This window comes from Trachypithecus francoisi, unplaced genomic scaffold (assembly GCF_009764315.1).
Source record: "Trachypithecus francoisi isolate TF-2019V2 unplaced genomic scaffold, Tfra_2.0 Lachesis_group3, whole genome shotgun sequence".
Taxonomy (NCBI): Eukaryota; Metazoa; Chordata; class Mammalia; order Primates; family Cercopithecidae; genus Trachypithecus; species Trachypithecus francoisi.
The window spans coordinates 11,718,304-11,740,891 of NW_022681468.1; the positions used below are offsets into that span (position 1 = coordinate 11,718,304).

At 37.8% G+C, this 22,588-nt stretch overlaps 1 protein-coding gene across 5 annotated transcripts in view; it reads left to right on the forward strand.

The window, feature by feature from the left end:
- DICER1 (dicer 1, ribonuclease III) overlaps positions 1-22,588 on the forward strand; it is a 72,343-nt gene that overhangs the window by 26,949 nt on the left and 22,806 nt on the right. For all 5 annotated transcript variants that reach the window (XM_033191455.1, XM_033191454.1, XM_033191453.1 and 2 more), the window contains 10 exons: positions 879-1,013; positions 1,432-1,592; positions 4,299-4,467; positions 6,645-7,117; positions 13,890-14,022; positions 14,935-15,177; positions 15,797-15,951; positions 18,342-18,474; positions 19,310-19,385; positions 20,108-20,247. In XM_033191455.1, coding sequence (XP_033047346.1) covers positions 879-1,013; positions 1,432-1,592; positions 4,299-4,467; positions 6,645-7,117; positions 13,890-14,022; positions 14,935-15,177; positions 15,797-15,951; positions 18,342-18,474; positions 19,310-19,385; positions 20,108-20,247 — 1,818 coding nt within the window. The remainder of the gene's footprint in view (positions 1-878; positions 1,014-1,431; positions 1,593-4,298; positions 4,468-6,644; positions 7,118-13,889; positions 14,023-14,934; positions 15,178-15,796; positions 15,952-18,341; positions 18,475-19,309; positions 19,386-20,107; positions 20,248-22,588) is intronic.

The window sequence follows — 22,588 nt, forward strand, 5'->3', positions numbered from 1 at the left end:
AGGTGACAGCGAGACTCTGTCCCCCCAAAAAAACAAAAAAAAAAACCTAATAAATTACTAATTTTTATTGCTCTTTGTAGAAAAGAAATAGCTTTCAGTATGATCTGCTTGCTCGAAAAACACAAATTCCTATGACCTATTTCCAACTTGCTGATAATGCGCTTTCAAAAAATTTACTCTTGAGTTAAATGTCTTGAAACTGGAGAAATTTCTTGCTTGAGGTGTTTAGGTCTTTGACAGAAGCTTCCTCTCACTGAATGTTTGCGTGTAGCCAGCGTGTGCTGGAGGCTCCTCTAACTTACATGTTTCCATGTAGCCAGCGTGGACTGGGGTTTCTGGTGTGTTAGTCATTGGGGGATACACAGTGGTTAAGAGGCACTTCCTCACTGAACGGAAGCAGCCCAACCTACTAGTGTGCTTCACATATTGGGATAAGTCCTTGTTAATAAAGCACTTAAATATCCACATAATGATAGGCTACAAAAATAACATTTAGTCTGGGTTTTCTTCCAGAAAACCTTGTCAGTTCAACAGAAAAAAAATAAAAAGTGTGAATTGTTTTGTGATTTGCCTAAATTGGCATATCTCATCAGTCATAATATGGCTGTGGGGATCTAAGAACCTGAAGTAAATTTGGATTTGTCATCAAGACATGCTTTCCATTATCAAGATATTTTTTCTCTACTCTTTTCCCATGTTTTCCTGATTTCCTTCTTAGTACTGATGTAAATAACTATATATATTTAGTGTATTAGTTTTAATTTTGACTGAATTCCTTAATTCTCACCTATGATACGATGGCTCTATGATCTGATTTTATGTAAGTATATCCAGGCATTGAATGCCATGTTTGTTTATTGATGTTGATTTTATTTTAGGTTCTTATTATGACTTGCTATGTCGCCTTGAATGTTTTGAAAAATGGTTACTTATCACTGTCAGACATTAACCTTTTGGTGTTTGATGAGTGTCATCTTGCAATCCTAGACCACCCCTATCGAGAAATTATGAAGGTAAGTTTTAGACCTAAGTCTTAGTAATTCTTGGTAAACTATTTAGTATATGCAGATTTTTTTTTTAGATTTCAAAAGCAATAATATTATCAATATTGGGAGTTTGGCTCCAGTGTATGAATGAATGAATATTAAATTAATGTTCATTTAAATCTAAAATAAACTTTAACATAATAGTAAATTCTATATGATTTTCATAGTATATGTAATTGAGCCTTTTTGAAAAACAGATCTTTTAAACAAACTACAGTAATACTATGAGTAATTTTATGTTGTTCTTGGTATAGTGGCATTTCCACCAAACCAATTCTTTTTTATTATTTGTTAGTGATTTTGATATGTTTTAATATGGTGATGTCTCTCTTGTTATGGCCTTACAAAATGAAGTCTTTACTGTCAGTATATTTTATTACATTAGCTCTGTGAAAATTGTCCATCATGTCCTCGCATTTTGGGACTAACTGCTTCCATTTTAAATGGGAAATGTGATCCAGAGGAATTGGAAGAAAAGATTCAGAAACTAGAGAAAATTCTTAAGAGTAATGCTGAAACTGCAACGGACCTGGTGGTCTTAGACAGGTATGCACTTCCAATTGACTCGACTTTAATGAGATTGTTGAAAAAATATTAAGTCTTTGGTGTTTTTTGTAGTACCTTGCAGATAGTACCTATTTAAGTGAACAAATGGCAGTAAAAAGGAATGGGCAAGAGTAAGAGTTCTCTGTAAGTACTGTTACCTGTGAGTTCAAGAATCTAACCTTGTTTCCACAGAGAGTAGCAGACAGGCATTTCTGCATTAAGAGATTATGCGTCAGCTCTTCTTATTGGCTGATGTTGCCAAGGACTGGGAACTTTGACAGTAAATTTGTATTTTTTTCTGTCAATACGTGTGCTTTGTTGTTCTGTCCTAAATGTCTTACAATGATGCTTTCAAAGAACATTAATTTATTTAGATAATTCAGCAATATACTTTAAAACATTTGGAAATACCCCATTGTTTTCAAAATGGGTTGTGGATTACAGAGAAAATTGCTGTTTGTTTTTCTAGGTTTGACCCCTTTTGAGGGGGTTTTACTATTTTGAGTTTCATTGAAAAGCGTGCGTGCGCACACACACACAACCTTCATAACTGAAGTGGGTGGAAAGGAGCCTTTACAAATTAGGAAAATGGCTTTTCAAATGTAATGAATTCGATTTATGTCAAAATGGCCTTCCGTTCTTACTAGATGCAGTCTTAAATAAGGCTAAAGGTTACCTAGTGGTAGTTCTCAGGACAGTTACAATAAATAGAGAAGACTGATTTCTCAAGTTGTGGAGTTGAGTCAGACGTGGGTTTGAATACTAGCTCCGCTAATTGTAAGCTGTGTGACCTTGAGTGAGTCACTTATTTCCTTGAACTTGTAAAATGGCATTGACAGTGGTTTCATGGGATTCTTTGATGATCAATTCCATTAACATAGAAAAATCTTGCAGTGTGCCTGGCATTTAGTAAGTATTTAAGGAAAGTTTTCTTTGGAGAGTGAGAAGGAAAAGTAACATTTGGAATCCCATCAAACTTAGGTATCCAAATGCCATATGAAATGCAAATCTTGTGACCTGTAGAACGGGCTGTGTCTGACTTCCTTGAGTCAACACTGATGGAGAAGTAGAAGGCTGTGCTTGTGCTTTTGTCTGCCTGAGTTAGAGTGCTTCACTTGTATTGCCTAGAGGTTTTCTGAGAAATAGAAGTAGTGGAGCATTTAAGTAAAACTGATAAGCAATCTATTGATAAGCATTACCTAATTCTCCAAATAATGACTCTTTGGTTGAGTATAAATTCTGTTTTGGGTAAATAAGAACTATAGTATATATGTCTGTGCTAGATTTATTTTTCTTATTACAATTATCGTACGTGCTTTTAGGGCATTATGTGCCATTCTGGTTGTCGTTTTTTATGAAAGACCCAAGGAGTGATACTAGAAATGAATGAAAGTTGGGGGAGTTTTCCTTATGAGGATTTAAAAATACGTTAAAAATAAAAGCGATATTTGCAAATACTAAAAATTTCACACAGATATGGAAATCGATAAATTGAATGATAAAACTCCCCGTAATCTGTCTTGTCCTTCTTCTTTCCACCTCTGAGAAGTGATTGAGTTTCATGAGTATTTTGAACACCTGTGTTCCTCATTCTGGCAGATGCCTAAGGGGGCAAAAGATGGAAGTCTAAACCTAAAAAACAAAAGAAAGCAAACTAATAATAATGAAATCTGTTGGCAAATTTATTTGAATATCAGCCCCATGTAGTCATTCCTTGAGACCTAACAGGCAAACATAGTACAGATTGAGCATCCCTAATCTGAAAACGTGAAATTCAGAATGCTCTGAAATCTGAAAGCTTTTGAGTGCTGACGTGATGCCCCAAGTGGAACATTTCATCTCTGACCTTGTGATGAATTGAAGCCAAAATGCGGTCAAAACCTGTTTCATTCACAATATTATTTTAAAATAATGTATAAAATGACCTTCAAGCTATAAGGTGTATATGAAACATAAATGAATTTCGTGTTTAGACTTGGGTCCCATCCTCGAGATACTTCATTATTTATATGCAGATATTCCAAAATCTGAAAAATATTGGAAATCCGAAACAGTTCAGGTCCCAAGCCTTTCAGATAAGGGCTCAGCCTGTGCAGATAAACGTGAGTACCACTTTAGGAAGGCGTGTTGTGAGCCTGCCTTTTATATTGATTAGATATACAAACTGAAACTAGGAAGCTTCTTTTTGGAGTTAGGCATATAAATGGAGCATAATGCTGTAGTGAGTTTTTTAGAAATGAAACAAAAGGTGTTCAGGGAGGCAGTAGGATTTGGCTGAAAGAGCCCTCAGAGGAAGGCCGTCCTGAGTTTTGTTTAGACAGAATCATGTAATGTCTTTGAACCTTCATTTCCTTCATCATCCTCACTGTGTGTGGATTAAGTCAGAAGGTATGTAAATTCCCAGCATAATGCTTCGGAATGCAGTGGATGCTCATTTGTATTATTTTCTTTCCCCTCTTCTCCCCTTGCCTTTTGAAAACATCTTTTAAACAATACTTGACTGGTTTATAAAATATATTATTTACTGTTGAGAAATACAGTAATATAGAAAAATAATAATTAAACACACCTAAAATCTCACCCCAGTGCCAACATTCTGGCTTTTTTTTTTTTGTATCTATTCCCCTTTTTTTGCTTTTTGAAAAACTTATTTAAGTTGCATTCTCACTACTGCAGTATTGATACCTTTTGTTTCTTATGTTAAAGGTATACTTCTCAGCCATGTGAGATTGTGGTGGATTGTGGACCATTTACGGACAGAAGTGGGCTTTATGAAAGACTGCTGATGGAATTAGAAGAAGCACTTAATTTTATCAATGATTGTAATATATCTGTACATTCAAAAGAAAGAGATTCTACTTTAATTTCAAAACAGGTAAGCATATACCAAGTAAGTATAGTGATTATATTTTGAAAGCTTTATTTTTAATATTGAAATGAAAATATGCTTCTAATGAGGCTCTTTTTTACATTTTAGTTTAAGGTCTTAATCTTTTTATCTCCTTAGACATTTTTCATTGAACACACCATATTAGGTTGAGTTCATTATTACCCAGTGCACATTTGTATTAAGTGTAGACTTCCCCTATCTGAGCTAGGATTCATGTCATGGTTATTTAAGTATAAGGAGTGAGTCCAATATTTGTTTCTTTTTGGTCAGATGAGTTAGTTCCTGCTCAAACCCTTGAACTAAACAAATTCTTCCACAGTTTCCTAGTGTGTGTAACTGGATATGAGCCTATTGTCTCTGAGTGGTAATGCTTTGGAAAGAGATCCCTTAGGACAGTGATCCTTCCATTGTGGGCCCCACATCCTCATCAGCAGCATCTGGGTCTGGTCCTCAGGACTGAATTTTACGGTTTGCAGAGTCTTCAGTTTGGAATTTCAACAAGCCCTGCAGTAATCTGATTCATTAAAGCTTGAGAACCACTGCCCTAGAACTTTGCAACCATTTGTGAATGTTAACACTGTGTTAAATGTGGATCTTAGTTTCTCTCCTGATGATTTTTTTCTTCTGGAGCAGCAGTGCCCACATTTTTCTCAACCTTTGAATTCTTTCTTCCTTTTCTTTTCCCTTCCCTTTTCTTTCCTCTTTTCTTTTCTTTCTTCCTTTCTTTCCTGTCTTTTTCCTGTCTCTCTCTTCCTCTCCTCTCCTCTCTTCTTTCTGTACCTCCCATCCCTCCCCCTCCTCCCCTCCTCCTTCCCCTCCTCCCTGCCCTCCCTGTCTCCCCTCTCCCCTCCCTGTCCCCCTACTCCCCGTACTCTCCCTCCCCCTACTGTCCCTCCCCCTTCTCCTCCCTCCTCCTCCCCCTTCTCCCTCCTCCTCGCCTTCCTCCCTCTCTTCCTCTCCCCTCCTCCTCCCCTCCTCCTCCCCCTTCTCCTCCCTCCTCCTCCCCCTTCTCCCTCCTCCTCGCCTTCCTCCCTCTCTTCCTCTCCTCTCCTCTCTTCTTTCTGTACCTCCCATCCCTCCCCCTCCTCCCCTCCTCCTTCCCCTCCTCCCTGCCCTCCCTGTCTCCCCTCTCCCCTCCCTGTCCCCCTACTCCCCGTACTCTCCCTCCCCCTACTGTCCCTCCCCCTTCTCCTCCCTCCTCCTCCCCCTTCTCCCTCCTCCTCGCCTTCCTCCCTCTCTTCCTCTCCCCTCCTCCTCCCCCCTTCCACCTCTCCCTCCCTGCTGTCCCTCTCTCCTCCTCTCTCTCTCCCTCTCCCTCGATTCCTCAGTTATTCCCTGGCCGTGGATTAACTTTCGGCTCTCAGTTAGAGTTGTAAGACACAGCACTCTGGGAGGGTCCAGGATCAGAGTCTGAATTTAGCTGAGATGTTAACGTTGAGGAACCCTGACCTTGTGGTGGTGTTTTCATTGAAACCAGATAATGGGCTTTTGGAGAACTGTGACAGAGTGTGTGGAGGCTGCCCCAGTGCAGCGGTCCTATCTCCTCCTCCACTTCCAACTAATAAAGGCCTTTACTACTGTTAAGAAAGAAAGAGAAAGAGAGAGAGAGAGAGAAAGAAAGAAATTATAATAGAGACAGCTGTGCAGTGTTTTTACAACAATTTCACCGTGGCATCCAGAGGTGCTGACTGTAGATCGACCAAAATTCATCCACAGTTTCTAGTCAGTATAGTGGAAAACATATAATACTGGGGGATATTGTACATAGATGAAGTTCAAGGAAAACTGTATTGCTGTTCCTTGATGCCTAAAGTTAAATTATTGTGCTACATATATGCAATGTATGGCAGGAAGTAAATGACTCAGGTATAGTTCTAACTAATTACAGATCTAAAAATAGGCTTCATTAACCTCATACAATTGCATCTTTTAATTTCTGTTTGATTATTTTATTGAAAAAAGGAGATGGTTCTAGGCATATACATATGAAATGAGCTTGAAAAGACTAATGGCCTGTCCCCCCACCTTCAGGGACTTAACCTAAGGCTGGATTACATTTAAGGAGTCATTTGAGAACAACTGAAATCCCAGTTAACCCCATATGAAAATGCTACATTATTATTGTTTGGCATTAGGTTTTTTCTTTTCTCTTTTTTTTGTAGATACTATCAGACTGTCGTGCTGTATTGGTAGTTCTGGGACCCTGGTGTGCAGATAAAGTAGCTGGAATGATGGTAAGAGAACTACAGAAATACATCAAACATGAGCAAGAGGAGCTGCACAGGAAATTTTTATTGTTTACAGACACTTTCCTAAGGAAAATACATGCACTATGTGAAGAGCACTTCTCACCTGCCTCACTTGACCTGAAATTTGTAACTCCTAAAGTGATCAAACTGCTCGAAATCTTACGCAAATATAAACCATATGAGCGACAGCAGTTTGAAAGTGTTGAGTGGTATAATAATAGGAATCAGGATAATTATGTGTCATGGAGTGATTCTGAGGATGATGATGAGGATGAAGAAATTGAAGAAAAAGAGAAGCCAGAGACAAATTTTCCTTCTCCTTTTACCAACATTTTATGTGGAATTATTTTTGTGGAAAGAAGATACACAGCAGTTGTCTTAAACAGGTAAATCTCTAAGTTGACTCCTTTCACATGAGAACAGGGAGGCGTCCTGTGTTGTGTTGTGGTGTGATGTGCTGCAGCAGCTGTGAGAGCTAGCATGAGGGTTATGTAAGTGTCCTTGACTTGGCGCCATCGTTGCTGATACGTCATGCTGTCCTGGGATTGACAGAGAGGATGTTTTCCCAGAAGGCTGCTTTTCACATGGCAGATATATTTTTTCTTAAAGGATGCTAATCCATTCTAATCTACCTAAAATAGAGGACAGTTATAGACTTTAAAAAAATCAGTATGCATTTAAGTAAAGCATTGTTTTGTATTCAGTTTTAGATTCAATTCAGGTATTTATTAATCCTTAACTATGTGTTAGACATTGTGTTAAGCATTTCACACCAAGTGTTCCCCTCAGGTAGTCTTAGGATACATTTTATCTGGGTATTGTGACTAATTTTTTAATGTTGATTTTTTTTCTCTTAAAAATATTGATTCGGCCGGGCGCGGTGGCTCAAGCCTGTAATCCCAGCACTTTGGGAGGCCGAGACGGGCGGATCACAAGGTCAGGAGATCGAGACCATCCTGGCTAACACTGTGAAACCCCGTCTCTACTAAAAAATACAAAAAACTAGCGGGCGAGGTGGCGGGCGCCTGTAGTCCCAGCTACTTGGGAGGCTGAGGCAGGAGAATGGCGTAAACCCGGGAGGCGGAGCTTGCAGTGAGCTGAGATCCAGCCACTGCACTCCAGCCTGGGCGACAGAGCAAGACTCCGTCTCAAAAAAAAAAAAAAAAAAATATATATATATATAATATATATATATATATATATTGATTCAACTTTTCAAGGCTAGGTTGGGCGTGATGGGTTGTGCCTGTAATTCCAGCACTTTGGGAGCCTGAGGCAGGTAGATTGTTTGAGTTCACAAGGGGCAACACGGTGAAACCCTGTCTGTAGAAAAAATACAAAAATTAGCCGGTGGTGGTGTGTGCCTGTAGTCCCAGCTACTCGGGAGGCTGTGGTGGGAGAATGGTTTGAGTCTGGGAGGCAGAGGTTGCAGTGAGCTGAGATGGCACCACAGCACTCAAGCCTAGGCAATAGAGCCAGACCTTGTCTGAAAAAATAAAGTTTTCAAGGCCACAGTGAAGAAGGTTTAGAACAATTGAATTTATTTTGGGTTGGTTCATAGACTGCATGTTAAAATTTTGTGAATCAAAAGAGAATAAGAATGTTAGGGAAAGTTCTAAGATTATGAGCAAAGGTGATAATGAATCCAAATTTTAGGCCGTGGATTCCTGCTCTTTCTCCCTTCTTCGATGAAAGATTTTTTTCTAATTTGGAACCAGCCAGGGAGCTGTTCTTCAGATTTCTGTCAGATGGTCACTTAATGTATGGTCCTTTTGGTTTGTGGATACTCTTTTTTTTTTTTTCTGCCAAAAAAGGCCCTTATTTTGTACTTAAATCAGTTTACTTTTCTGTGAGGTCCATTAATTGGCCACAGTTGATCCCTAACTTTTCTGCAAGTAGTGATCTCGTAGGAAAAACTAAGCTTTGTTTCCTAAAGTAATTTGAGATTTTTTTTCTTTTTCTTTGCGCGCGCGCGCGTGTGTGTGTGTGTGTGTGTGCGCGCGCGCGCGCGTGCGCGCTTAACTGCTTCTGAATGTTTAGGGGTTTTAAAAACTTTTTTGAATAACGAGAAATTGGACTCGAGGGTAGTCATCTGGCAGTTTTTAGTCTGGTAATTTTCATAGTCATTGAGCCTGATCCTTCTGATGAATACAAAGGAAAATAACTTTAGGGACCAAATTACATTTAAATCAGAAGTTGTAGGTTGGAAGGGGACCTCACTGACTATATAATCCAACCCACTTATTTTTGTAAAAATGAGAAAGAGCGTCAGGAGAAAGAGAGAGATTTGCTGTAAGTTAAATTGCTAGTCAATGGCAGAGACAATTCTAGAATCCTAATATCCTGACTCCTAGTTTCCAGTTCTTTCTATCATAGTAATGCCCCTGGGCGTCACAGAACACTAGAAACCAGTACTTTACAACAGGAAGATTGCCAGGAGACGGACCTGGGAGAGCGTGACTAAGGAGGGATTATTTGTTAGAGCAGGGAAAAAGCATTTTGGGAGTCAAAAAAGTTTAATGCTGGCGCAGTTCTAAGCCTAGTTATGGACATACTCCCCGTCTCCATTTAGGATTATATAAGGATTAAATAAATTTTCTGGGGCTTGGAGAGAAGAAATGGGGGTGTATTTTCCACCTTCCCCCTGTTTTCTACGTGTATTTTTATGTAAAGATGTGCCAGTTTTTATTGCAGGAATATTAGCCTGAAAAGGTTTATCCAGAATCAGTCAAGTTACTTCCTATTGACTTTAAGGATCAGATTAATTGTGATCAACTTTCATAAAATGTGACTGGAATTTAGTGCTGTATGATGAATCAAGAGTGGTCTGAGGGTTGACTTTATGAGCAGCTAATTAAATATACAATAGAGGTCTTGTTCCAGTAAGCTTTTTAATAAGCTTAGAAAAACTTCCTGAAATCCAGATTCTTTCCTTCCATCAGTTTAATGGGAGGAAAAACCCTTCTTTAGTGAATAGTTTCATGGGCATATAAGCTATTGTAATGTACATGCAGTTTTCTGCTCTCCTAATTAAAAAAATAAATCACAGCCACTTCTATGTGTAGTGTAGGTATGTGCACAGTCTTATGTTTATGGGTTTCTTTGTACCTTATATTTACGTAGGGGTTTGTAAGTTACTTTTATATATATTTAAGACATATTCACAACACTCCATGGAGGAGGAAAGTAGATGTTCTTTCCATATTACAGATGAAGAAAACAAGCATCAGTGTGTGGCCTTCCCCAAATTACACACATATCAAGTGGCAGAAAATGGCTTCCAGTCTCAAGTCTAGTATTCTTTTCACTGTGGAATATACTAGTATTGTGTGATATTGGCATTGGACAAACGTGGGTTCACATCCTGTCTCTACCCCCCCCTTTTTTCCTAATAACTTTTTATTTTGGAAGAATTTTGTATTTACAGAAAAGTTGGGGAAACGGTACAGAGAGTTCTCATATGCCCCTCACTTAGTTTCCCCCATTGATGTTACCTCCTGTCACTGTTTGTCACAACTAAGAAAACTAACATTGGCCCATTACTATTAACTCCAGACTTTATTTGGATTTTGACAGTTTTTCTACTAATGTCCTCTTTTTTTAAAAAAAAAATTTTAATTTTTTTTCTAACCACTAGACAGTATGGAATAATGTCTTCTTTAATCCAAGGTGTCATATCATATTTAGTTGTCAGTATCTGCCCAGTTTCCTCTGGTCTGTCACAGTTTTCACAGTTTCTGTCTTGTTTTTGATGACCTTGACAGTCTTCAGGAGTACTGGTCAGGTATTTGGTGAATGCCCCTCCATTTGGGTTTTTCTTATGTTTTCGAAGTTGAACTGGGGTGATCGGATATGGAAGAATACCATGGAGGTGACCTGCCCTTCTGGTCACTTTATATCAGGGGCTGTCATGGTATCAACCACGAAACATCACTCATCAATGGATTGTGACAGTGTTTGTCTGCTTTCTCTACTGTAAAGTTACACTTTTTCCCTTTTCTTACTCTATTTGGAAGGAAGTCTCCAAGTCTAGCCCACCCTGGTATAGAGGGATTAATCTCCACTTGCTGGAGAGGGGTGTATCTATATGTATTTAATGGAATTCTTCTGTAAGGAAAACTTGTCTAGTTTATCCTATTTATGTAACTGTCTACTTATATTTATTAATTGAATCATATATTTCAATTGGTGATTTCATGTTTATTTTATAATTTGGGCCATAATCCAATACTATGTTATTTATTTGTTACTCAAATTGTTCCAACGGTGGCCACTGTTAGCTCTTTGAGGATAGCTCCCATGTTCCTTTGACATACCTTCATCCTTTTGTTTTTGAGCACTTTCTTTGTGATACCAGAGGGTGCTCTGGGCTCTTGTATTTCTCCCTGCCTGGCCCTAGAATCAGCCATTTTGCCAAGGAGACTCGGTTTCTTTGCTACCCACTTTTTGGATGTATATTTTGTGAAAGTTATTTAACTTTTAAAAGTCTCAGTATGTTCATTCGTAAAATGGAAATAATACCTCCCTCTCCTACTGGCTTGTTTGTAAGAGACTTTGTATTAAAAATGGCAGTTTTATCACCTGGCACACAGTAGGTGCTAATGCTTCAGCTGCTTATGCATGCATATGGGGGTGCAGTATCAGTATGCTATTATGTAACTGTCAGTGATCTTTTTTTAGTGAGATCATAGAGGAGTTATATTTGGTTTTCTCACATTGACAAGAAAGTATAAGGCGTAAGGGACACTATTAAAGGAATTGTTGATAATGTATTTCAAGAACCTGGCAGAAATTTCAAATGACGGGTTTATATCTTTGAATTTCTTTTCCTCCTATGGTTGTCAGCATTAGTTAGCATGTTTATTCAGATCACAATTTTCTGTAACACATCTGCTAGTTTTCTGAACCTACCATACATATTTCCTATTTTTGGTTAGGTTATTTTCAGTCTAATTGGGGAGGCAATGTACATATACACACAAAGTATAGGCTATGAACTGGTGCCAGACTTTACCTCTGTCATGAGTAAAGTGCAGATTGAGAAGCAGCATTTATAAACTCTTAGAGCAGTTTGACAGTAATTTTATACCTGCTGAATACAATAAAATTGATGTTTGAATTTTAATGCTTTTTAAGTTTCATTTTCTTAGTCGTTCACTTTTATGAAATTCTACAAAACTGTTTTGTCTCTGATGGATTGGAAATTTGAAAAGAAAACCTGGTTCTTTGCTGCAGATCGTTTCAGAAACACTGTGCATTAGGGAAGAGTATACTTTATCAAACAGCTTGCTGGTGAACAGCTTGTATAAACTCATTGTAAAAACCAAAAGAAACAAATAATACTTTGTCTTTTTTTTTCTGTGGTGTTGCGAGCTTTTTAAGCAGTTTGCATTGTCCACTGTCCTCTGGGAGTTCACATGTGACTGCCTGGCTTTGTTTTCCCTGAAGCCTGTAACTTTGTCATGGGTACTGGTTATGCATGGCTGAGATTCACCAAGTAGAGAAATACATTATTCTCTCTAAGCATTATTAGCATAGGTATATCCCATGTAATTATTGCTTACAAGAGATTTTATTTACTGTGCATGTTGTCTCTTCTGTTCTCTGTGGTTTTGATGTGGGTTTCATTAAGGAAAAATGAATTGACTGTTGTTGCCTCTGTTTCTTAGCTAATTGAAGTCTGCCAGATGGATAATTTATAATTTTGGCAAAGTAAAATACATTCTTTGCCTAATTAACAGCAACTTAAAATACATTCTAAATCTCCATTATATTCAAATTGATGCTTATTTATATAAAACTTGGAAGTATGTATTATTTCGAAGGTGATTTATTTTGTATTTTAGACTTTTGGGCATGCTATTTGTTTGCATGTAACACTGCTTTCTGTTACATCTTAAGTTTATTAAAATAATTGAACACACTTTAGAACATAATAAGGGAGCCTGTGATTCTGAATATTTAAGTACTTGAACTGTAGAACTTGAACTACAAGCTGTAGTTTGTAGACTCCCAAACTAACCTAGACACGCAAGTGTTGTGCTGATTGGGATCAAGAGAGATTCTGGATGGCCACTTCCAGCTCTTTAATATTAGTCTGTTTCATGTATTTTTTTTAAAGAATGATTCGACTTAAAAATGCAATTTTCTATTTGGAATTTATACTATGTAGTATGACTTCAGAGAAACCATGTGGAATCGCTTATGTCAGGTGTGGAACCATTTATCCCGTGTGCTGAGTTTTTGAATGTGGATATTTCCAAAATAGCTGTAATGGCAGCACTAACTGTTAACCTTCTGCACCCGTGTAATGTGATCCCGTCCTGTAGCTCTTTGCCATCTTTTAGCTAGAAGGCCAGCTTTCAGTCACAGGCACTCTGGGTTAATACAGAGGAGCAGGCAGGAAGAGAGAGATCAGCAATCTCCTCTTTCATGACAGGGAAGGGTGGGGGACGCCTTGCCATTTCTGTGCCCCGTCCTATGCTGTGCAGAATTTTGCTCAGTGTCCTGGGGACCACAAAGCATCAGGAATTGAGAGGATACAACATTTCTTTCCCGTAGGCTCTTCTAATGATATCAGGTGGTAGGATAAGAGGAAAAGAAATTGCAGCTGGAACTCTTTTGTTACATTTGTAGGGGATGAAGGTTTCCTTTGGTGTTGGGCTCAGTGGTCCTTTCTGTATAAGCACGGCAGGGCCTGTTGCTGAAGCTGTGCATGGTCTAGAGAAGGGTGTTGAGTTGGGAGAGGAGCGAGTGGAACTGGTAGAGGGATGAGTCGAGCTTTTTTCATTGGACGTCCTGTTCCGAGGCCAAGATCTATGAGGATCCATGTTTCTCTCTGACTAGCTCAGTCTCATCCTGGGCCACATTTCTATTAAGTCACCATTGCCCAATCAGCTGTTGGAGGTAATGTGACCATTTCATTTGTCAGTACAAACCAATCTTGTATTTGGCATTATAAGTACTTGGTCAACAGATCTATGTGGTGAAGAGTGACAGTGATTTCTGTTTAAGCAAGTTGGGAAAAAAGGACCAAGACCGTTTTGTTAGGTATGTTGGCAAAAAATACATGTACTTCCATTTTAAAGGAGACTTTAAAAACAAAAGTTTATTTTCTCTCAGCAACGTTTAACTTCCAAATGTGTATACTTTTTTTAGATTGATAAAGGAAGCTGGCAAACAAGATCCTGAGCTGGCTTATATCAGTAGCAATTTTATAACTGGACATGGCATTGGGAAGAATCAGCCTCGCAACAAGCAGATGGAAGCTGAATTCAGAAAACAGGAAGAGGTAACTTAAAATAAGTGTACAATAACAGTTTTCAGGACATATACAGACACAGTGCCCATAGGGTCTCCCTTTTTTCATAGTTCCCCAGAATTATTATTATTTTTTGTATTATGGAATACTTCTTTATATATTAGAGCAGCTGTCCCCATGAGGTAGCTGTATAGTGATTTATGTGCTCAGAATTGGAATAGCTATCTGGCAAACCAAATTTGTGTCTTAATTGCCATCAACCAGTTTATTTTCTGTGATTGGAATGATGTCACACAACTGCATTTCATGGAAAGACAAAGCATGTATGACCTTAACTCTTGTACATGCCATATGACTATGAATTAACAAACTGAATTCTTTTCCTAGAAAGTGTTTTCTTTTTTCATTTAAAGGCCTATTTTGTTTGAATTCTTAAAAAAAAGCACTATATTTTGTAGATTTTAGCTTAAATGTTTTTGTGCTTTTTAAGGTCTTAATACAGGAAACAGCATTGTAAAGATGCTAAAACCTAATACCATGTTCTGGCTTGTACACAAAAACCTATTTAAAGTTTATTATTTAACTTAAAATTAGCAGAATAATTCCTGTTGAAGGCCTTTTCTACATTGTAGCTGTTCGATAATCTCCAAATTTGGAGAGTCCAGGAGCCAGTCTAATAGATCTAACTGTCTGAAAACTAGCTTATATTACCATTTAATTTATCCTGAATTGGAGAGTCTCATTAAATCAGCTTCTTTGTCCATGTTTCCATGCATCCTGAGTTTTCAGTGATACTGTCATCTTCTTTAGCCTGGCCTTAAGGCTTTAGAATGCCCAAGAGCATGTGTGTCAGAAATAACAGTTGTCGTTTACTTTTAGTATGTTTTTTTTTGTTTGGAAATTTTCTTAGAAGTGCTTTTCTTGGTGGATTTTTTTTTTCAGGTACTTAGGAAATTTCGAGCACATGAGACCAACCTGCTTATTGCAACAAGTATTGTAGAAGAGGGTGTTGATATACCAAAATGCAACTTGGTGGTTCGTTTTGATTTGCCCACAGAATATCGATCCTATGTTCAATCTAAAGGAAGAGCAAGGGCACCCATCTCTAATTATATAATGTTAGCAGATACAGACAAAATAAAAAGTTTTGAAGAAGACCTTAAAACCTACAAAGCTATTGAAAAGGTAAGATCAACAGATTAATATATGCTGGCAGGTTGGGAAAAAAAATTAATATGGTTTATTTGTTATTCTTTGAGTCCATAGAAACAGATAATGAGTTTTATCTATAGGCACTAATCTCAAAAGAGATGTACCTTGTGTACATTGTAAGGAAGTTGAGAATGACTACAAAGACCCAGCAGTGTTATACAAAGTGTTTGAAAGGGCACAATAAGATAACAGTGAAAATGGTCATCACATACGTTATTGGGGATGAATGTCTGGGAAATTGCATTGTAAATATGGACAGTAACTGTTGACTGCTTACGTTATTGAGTGATTGGAAAATGATGACATGGTAGTTACATTCAGAAAGACTGACAGTCATGTGTACGTGTGTGTGTGTGTGTGTGTGTGTGTGTGGGCACGGTACAGTATAGACTTTGTACCATATGGTGAGGGTCTCCATATTATTGGAACTGGGAGGGATTTATTGGAAGAAGGTATCTATAGCAGGTGACTTTGGAGTATTGAAGTATGTTTAGGAGAGAGATTTTCAAGAGAGTTTTTTCTGTAGGTACAGAGACAGCATGCAGCAAAGAAGATGTGTTTTCATCATAAGTTCTGTTTTTTAAATGTTCAGATCTTGAGAAACAAGTGTTCCAAGTCGGTTGATACTGGTGAGACTGACATTGATCCTGTCGTGGATGATGATGACGTTTTCCCACCATATGTGTTGAGGCCTGACGATGGTGGTCCACGAGTCACAATCAACACGGCCATTGGACACATCAATAGGTATGGCATCATATCATTTGTGTGGAAAACCTGGGAATGTTGCACAGTTTAAGTCTAAACCTGTACACTTTGTATTGTTTACATTTTGCGATTACCAGTCTTCTCTTAGACGGGCCATATTTTCGATGAAGAAAAGTTACTTTTTTCATTTTTTTTAATCAAAAGGCAAAAACAGTATTGTGCAACAATAAAAGTTCAGTATTCCTTGGCAAGGCTAACATGATGAAGGCATTTTAAATTAGGTTTAATGTAATTTTATAATTCTCACCAATTTTTTTCTAAATCCTGAAATTTTTGTTTTGTGCCATAACCATTGGGTAATGTTAAATTTTCCCCTAGCAATAAAGTAAGATTATATTTTTGGGTACATTGTAATTTACTTTGTCCGGAGCTGATAATAAAATTTCTAGGAGCTAAGAAGAGCAGATTCTTTGCTGGATTATATATCAGGATAATTTCTATTCAGAGACAAAATAAAAGAGCAAGTATAAGATTTTCTTTGTAACCTTTTATTTTGAAACCATTTCAAACTTTAAAGTGTTGCAAGAATGCTAGAATTCGCGTATGGCCTTCACCTAGACACCAAGAGAGACTCACTCAGTTTCATGAGAATGTTCTTTGTAGCCAAAGGATCCACCTTAGAGTCAGGAGGTGTCCTCATGCCTTGTTGTCACATCTTCCTAAGTCTCCTTCAATCTGGAGCCGCTCTTTAGTTTCTCCTTGACTTTAATGACCCTGAAACTTTGGAAGATGATAGGCCGTCATTTTGTAGTCTGACTCTCAGTCTGGGTTTGTCTGATGTTTTCTCATGAGGAGACCCAGGTTACACATTTTTGGACAGCACGTCACTGAAATGATGGTGTCTTCTCCTCATCCCAGCTTACCAAGTTGCACGCCATGTTGATTTGTGGCCTTTCCGGTGGTAACTTCGATCACTTGAGTGAAGTCTGCCAGTTTTCTCTACTGTAAAGTTCCCTTTCACCCCTTTTATAATTAGTAAATATTTCCTGGGGAGATACTTTGTATAAAAATGTATTCCTCTTCCAAGTTTGATTCATTAGTGTAAAGCATTCTTTGATATTTCTGGGCCAAATTGATTATTACTATGATGGCTACTAACTCCATTATTTCTGTATTTATTAGTTGGCGATCTACCATCCATTTCTTCTCTCCATTTATTCATTCTTATATTATCATTTTTTAATGTCAGCGTGAACTTTATGGACTCCTGTTTTGTTTAATGGGTTATAATCTATCATTATCATTTACTGTTTGTTTTGATGTTACCATTGTTTCATATTTGGCCAGTGGGAACCCCTTAAAGCTAGTTTCTGTGTCTTTTTAACATCTCACTATTATTTGTTGAACACTTCCTTGTTTTATGGCACAAGACATTCTAGACTGCCCCACCCTTGATGTTGGCAATTTCCTCAAATGAGTTGTGGTTAGAAACCAAGAACTGGATACTAGGTTTATTCATTGCTACCGGGGTGTTGCTGCTGCCAGGCTTTTGAGTGGATAGAGCTAGAATGTTTGTTTGTTCATGTTTACATCTGTATTTGTTTCAGTGTCTATCTGTTGATACCTCCCTTTTCAGTGTGACGCTAGAGGTTTCATTCTAGATTTCCTCTTTTCTGTCTTTGTACCTCCTTTCTCTAATAGTCAGAAGTTTGGCTCCCATTGTCCTCAAAATAATTAGTATTCAGTCTTCCTGTATGTAGCTAGTCTTCCTGCTCTGTAGGACTGCCACTGTGGTCAGGTGCCCTTGCTGCACAGGTCACAACCTCACAGGGCTGCTGCCCATTCCAGCACCCTCCTGATGTGAGTCCTGTCCCAGCATCCCTTTCTGGGCTAGCTTTCTGCCCTGCTCCAATCTTCCCTGGTGCTGTTGCTCAGTGAGCTGCTTGTTCTGCTGTCCTTTTTGTGTCAGCACTGGGCTGTCCCACCCTCTTCTGATGCCTTCCTTGCACGTGTGCTGGTAGTTGGTGGCAGACATAAGATGATTAAGGAGAAAACGTTGGCAGTGTGTTTTCTTACTGGATTCTGAACAGTACTTTGTGCTCTATTATGGTAACACTCAACACATGTGGCTATCAAAATTCAATTTAAAATAAAATAAAAAATGGAGTTTCGTAGTTGTACTTGTCACATTTCAAGTGTTCACCAGCCACTGCCCTGCTGGGCATCGAAGATACGGAACATCTTTGCAGAGTTCTGTTAGGCAACACTGTTCTGTCTTATTCAAAGTTTGAAGCAGTAAAGTTTAAATGCCACATATAAATACAAAATCAGTAGAGGGGAAGAGGCACATGACAAATCAAACTCGAGGTTGTAAATATCAATATTTTCTCGGTTGTAGATTCAGCTTCAGACTTTCTTTTTCTTCACAGATACTGTGCTAGATTACCAAGTGATCCGTTTACTCATCTAGCTCCTAAATGCAGAACCCGAGAGTTGCCTGATGGTACATTTTATTCAACTCTTTACCTGCCAATTAACTCACCTCTTCGAGCCTCCATTGTTGTAAGTTTAGAAAAAGAAATGATTGTTATATTTTAAAATATGTCATTAGTGGATTTTTTTTCAGCTTTTCTAAAACTTGCAATTTATAGGGAGATTTGATTTTAAAATCTGCTTTCATGAGCAGGAGCCTTGTGTTGACAGACCAAAAATAAAAATAAAAAACAAAATTTACTTTCAAAAGTAGATTTATAGATCACTTTTGTTGTCATCTACATGTTCATATTTGTAATAGGCTGTCTAATTTACAGATACTTAGAACTGGACTGGGTGATCTCTGAAGTTTCTTCTAAGGTGTTACTAACATGCACATTTTTGACAGGAGTCATTCAACTGTGGCTTAGACACTTAGAGTGATATAAAATGTATTATGCGTTGTCCTAGTTATTTTGTTGGTGACTCAAAAATCTGCTTTTTGTAATACTGTTCTTGGTCCCAGTACTGATTTCCAGATATTCCAAGATGACTGATTTCTATTGCACATAAAAAGGTGCTCAGTACTATTAATGTTACAGCTGTGTTTTGATAAATCTTTTTGTTACATATTTATTGAGTAGTAAAAATAAGATACTTTAAAATCTTACTGAAATTTAAATTCATCAAAATTGTAAAATCTTACTTATGACTTAGTTTTTACTGGGCAGGACTTCTAAAGATGAATATTTCAAATATGGAGATTAGAATTTTTAACAACTTGCTGGAATTTTTAAAAATAAAGAATTTTGTTTTGGCAAATTGAACTTTAAAGATGTTGGGTCAGTGGTTTCATAGATGTTTCATGTGATAGAGGTAATATAGCGATGTGCATATACAATGGAAAGGTTTTTGTTATTTTCAGGGTCCGCCAATGAGCTGTGTACGATTGGCTGAAAGAGTTGTAGCTCTCATTTGCTGTGAGAAACTGCACAAAATTGGTAAGGATGTTTGAAAAGCATATACAAATAAAAATAAATTGCAACCATTGTAAAAAAAAAAAGCATATAGAGGACTTTATAGATCTCTAAGGATTTTGTAGAGCTATTCACTTGCTGCTCTTAGTGTGCTTTGGTGAATATAAATATAAGTGTTAGTAACTTGAAGATCCTACAGTGTTGTGGGAACTGTTTATTTTCCGTAGCTTAACTGTAAACAACTGTCATTTGTTTGCTGTCTTTAATGACTCCTTTTAAATACATAAAGGTATTTTTGTAATTGTTGAATCATGCACCATGAACACTTGTGTTTTAATATATCAATCTCTCAAGTTAGTCTATACTAGTATAGAAATTAATCCTTTTTTAAAAATGGACTCAGTTTCTTTTTTTTTTTTTTTTCCTCAATCCTGCTCCTTCTGTGTAAGTGGACCCATTTTCCATGGCCATTTTATTTAGCATTGATATGTGCTGATGTCATGTTTAGATGTTTTTGTTTCTGAGCCTTAGAACAGAATTTGCAGTCTTGCTCATATTGGTACATATGGATGCCAAAATAGACTTTGCCTGAAGTGTGAATCTGATTACATTTACATTGTGAAAGGCAAAGGTGCTTTAGTTTCCATTACTTTTCCAGGTCCTTCTAACATAGTTCTGTTCTAGATACTTTACTAATTAAATAGTCAAAATCTGGATTGTGTTAATTCTCTCTTTAAATTTCTTAGGGGAACTGGATGACCATTTGATGCCAGTTGGAAAAGAGACTGTTAAATATGAAGAAGAGCTTGATTTGCATGATGAAGAAGAGACCAGTGTTCCAGGAAGGCCAGGTTCCACGAAACGAAGGCAGTGCTACCCAAAAGCAGTTAGTATTGGTTAGAACAGAGTAAAAACCTAGCATTTCTGACTTCGTTTTCTGCTACATCACATCTCAGCTCCTCTGCTTGGCTGACTTCCCACACCCTTGCAGTTTGGCCCACTCTGGATCTCAGCTCCCTTCTCCAATTCACAGCTTCTTTCAGATCAGCCTCTTTGCTTCCTTATGTAGACTGTGTGCTCTTCCACTTCAGAGGTTGCTTTTGTTTTTCTTCTCAAAAGGATTCTTGGACCCATCTCTCATATTCTATCCAGAATGAGGTTATTTTATTTAAATAGACATTCTTTGTTTCATTGATTTTAGTGGTGTGATTCTTGTTTTACTTATGATTTGGGGCTAAGACAGAAGAGGATTTGTATGATAAAATAAGCAAGTGAAAAGATGCCCTTTCAAGATGACAGGTACACTGGAAGGTAGAAGCACAAATATCTCTCAAGAGTTAGGATGTGGGCTATTGGGAATCGAAATAAGTTATTTCCATGGACTGTTTCCAGCTCAATCTGTGGGCATTCTAGCAGAGCTCACACATGAAAGCATCTCTAAATCTGACTTGTAGTAATAGACATACGTGGCTGAAATATTTATTTTAAAAATATTTGTTAATATTTTTACCTCATAAGAACCCCAAGCAAAAGCAGAATTTTGCTGTGTGTACTAGTCCCGCTTACCCTTGGAGGGTATGTTCCAAGACCCGCACTACTAAATGCAGTGGAAACTGCAGATAGTACCGATCCTGGAAACTGCAGATAGTACCGATCCTCCAACAGCTCAACGTTGTTTCATTAGAACGTCGATGAGGAAAAAAAATTTATTCCCCGCCAGGGCCACTGTCTCTGTGTGGAGTTGGCACGTTCTCCTCGTGTCTGCTTACTCTGGTTTCCTGCTACATCCCAAAGCTGTGCACATCAGGTGAACTGGCATGTCTGCGCTGCACCACTGTGAGTGAGCATGGGAATGCGTGTGCATGTGCCCTGCCACAGAGTGGTGTCCTCTCCGGGATGGGTTCCCGCACGGGGCCCTGAGCTGCCAGGATAGACTCTGGAACCCTTGGCCCTGAACTGGAATAAGTGGGTGAATAATCATATTCCTTGTTTTTATTCATCTTTCTTAGTTGTATCTATAGCTCACACTTCTTTTAATGCCTAACATTAAAAGTGTTTTTTTAATTTAGAAATTTGGTGATGTTTTTGTGATCAGAAATATGCTGGAGGAATTTAACTGGTTTATGTCAATTAGCCTGTGGGAAAACTGGTTTCTTTCTACCAATTGGTTGTTTCCCTTAGCCAGTTTCTAAGAACCTGCCAAAGACATTAAGTGAGGACTTATAGCATATATTATGCTTTTAAAAATATGTTTATACATATTTATGATAGTTTTAAGATATAAATTAGGCACAGTAGTAACAAAATAGAACAATTGTAACCATATACTATAATAAAAGTTATGTGAATGTGGTCTCTCTCGAAATACTGTATTGTACACACCTATTACTGGACCGTGACTGACCTCAGGTACTGAAGCCATGGAGGCTGCAGATAAGCAGGGACTGCTGTGCTTGTATCTTAGCTTAAATATGTGGTTCTTTGGTTTTATTTATGCAGTTTTACCGAGTTTTTACTTTATACAATTTTGCATCCAGCTTAGCATTTTCAAGATTCAGAATCATGTTAGTTTTTTAACAGTCATGAATATTACCCATCTTCCCAAAATGCATGTTTCCCTCATACCAAATGTTCACGTGAGACTAGTTTCATGTGATAAAGTCGTTAATGATAAGTGTTTGGAAAAGCACAGTATTGGCTGGGTGTGGTGGCTCACACCTGTGATCCCAGCATTTTGGGAGTCTGAGGCAGGAGGATCACTTGAGGTCAGAAATCCGACCAGCCTGGTCAATATGGTGAGACCTTGTCTCTACAAAAAAAGAAAAGCATAGTACTGCTTGGCATCCTGTTTTATTAATAGATACATTCTTTATTTTCTGATTCTCTATTAAATATAACGGTCTCTTTTACCAGCATTTTAGTACCTTTTAACTACAGATGCAGTTCTTTTTCATTGAACCTCAGGAACTGCAAGACCATAATCTGAAGGACTGTGTTAATATTGAAAGACTAGCAGCAATCTCCATTTAATTATGGTTCACTCACGTAATGAGGTAGCCATTGCAAATGATGATATTGGTTCATACTGACTCTGACAGATATTCTCTTTATAGTAATGGGATAAAAATCAGGCTATCTCACACACACACACATACCCTAATATATACTAGTGTTGTGTGATTTTATTTGTATTGAAAAATATAAATGTATATATGTTTCTATACATT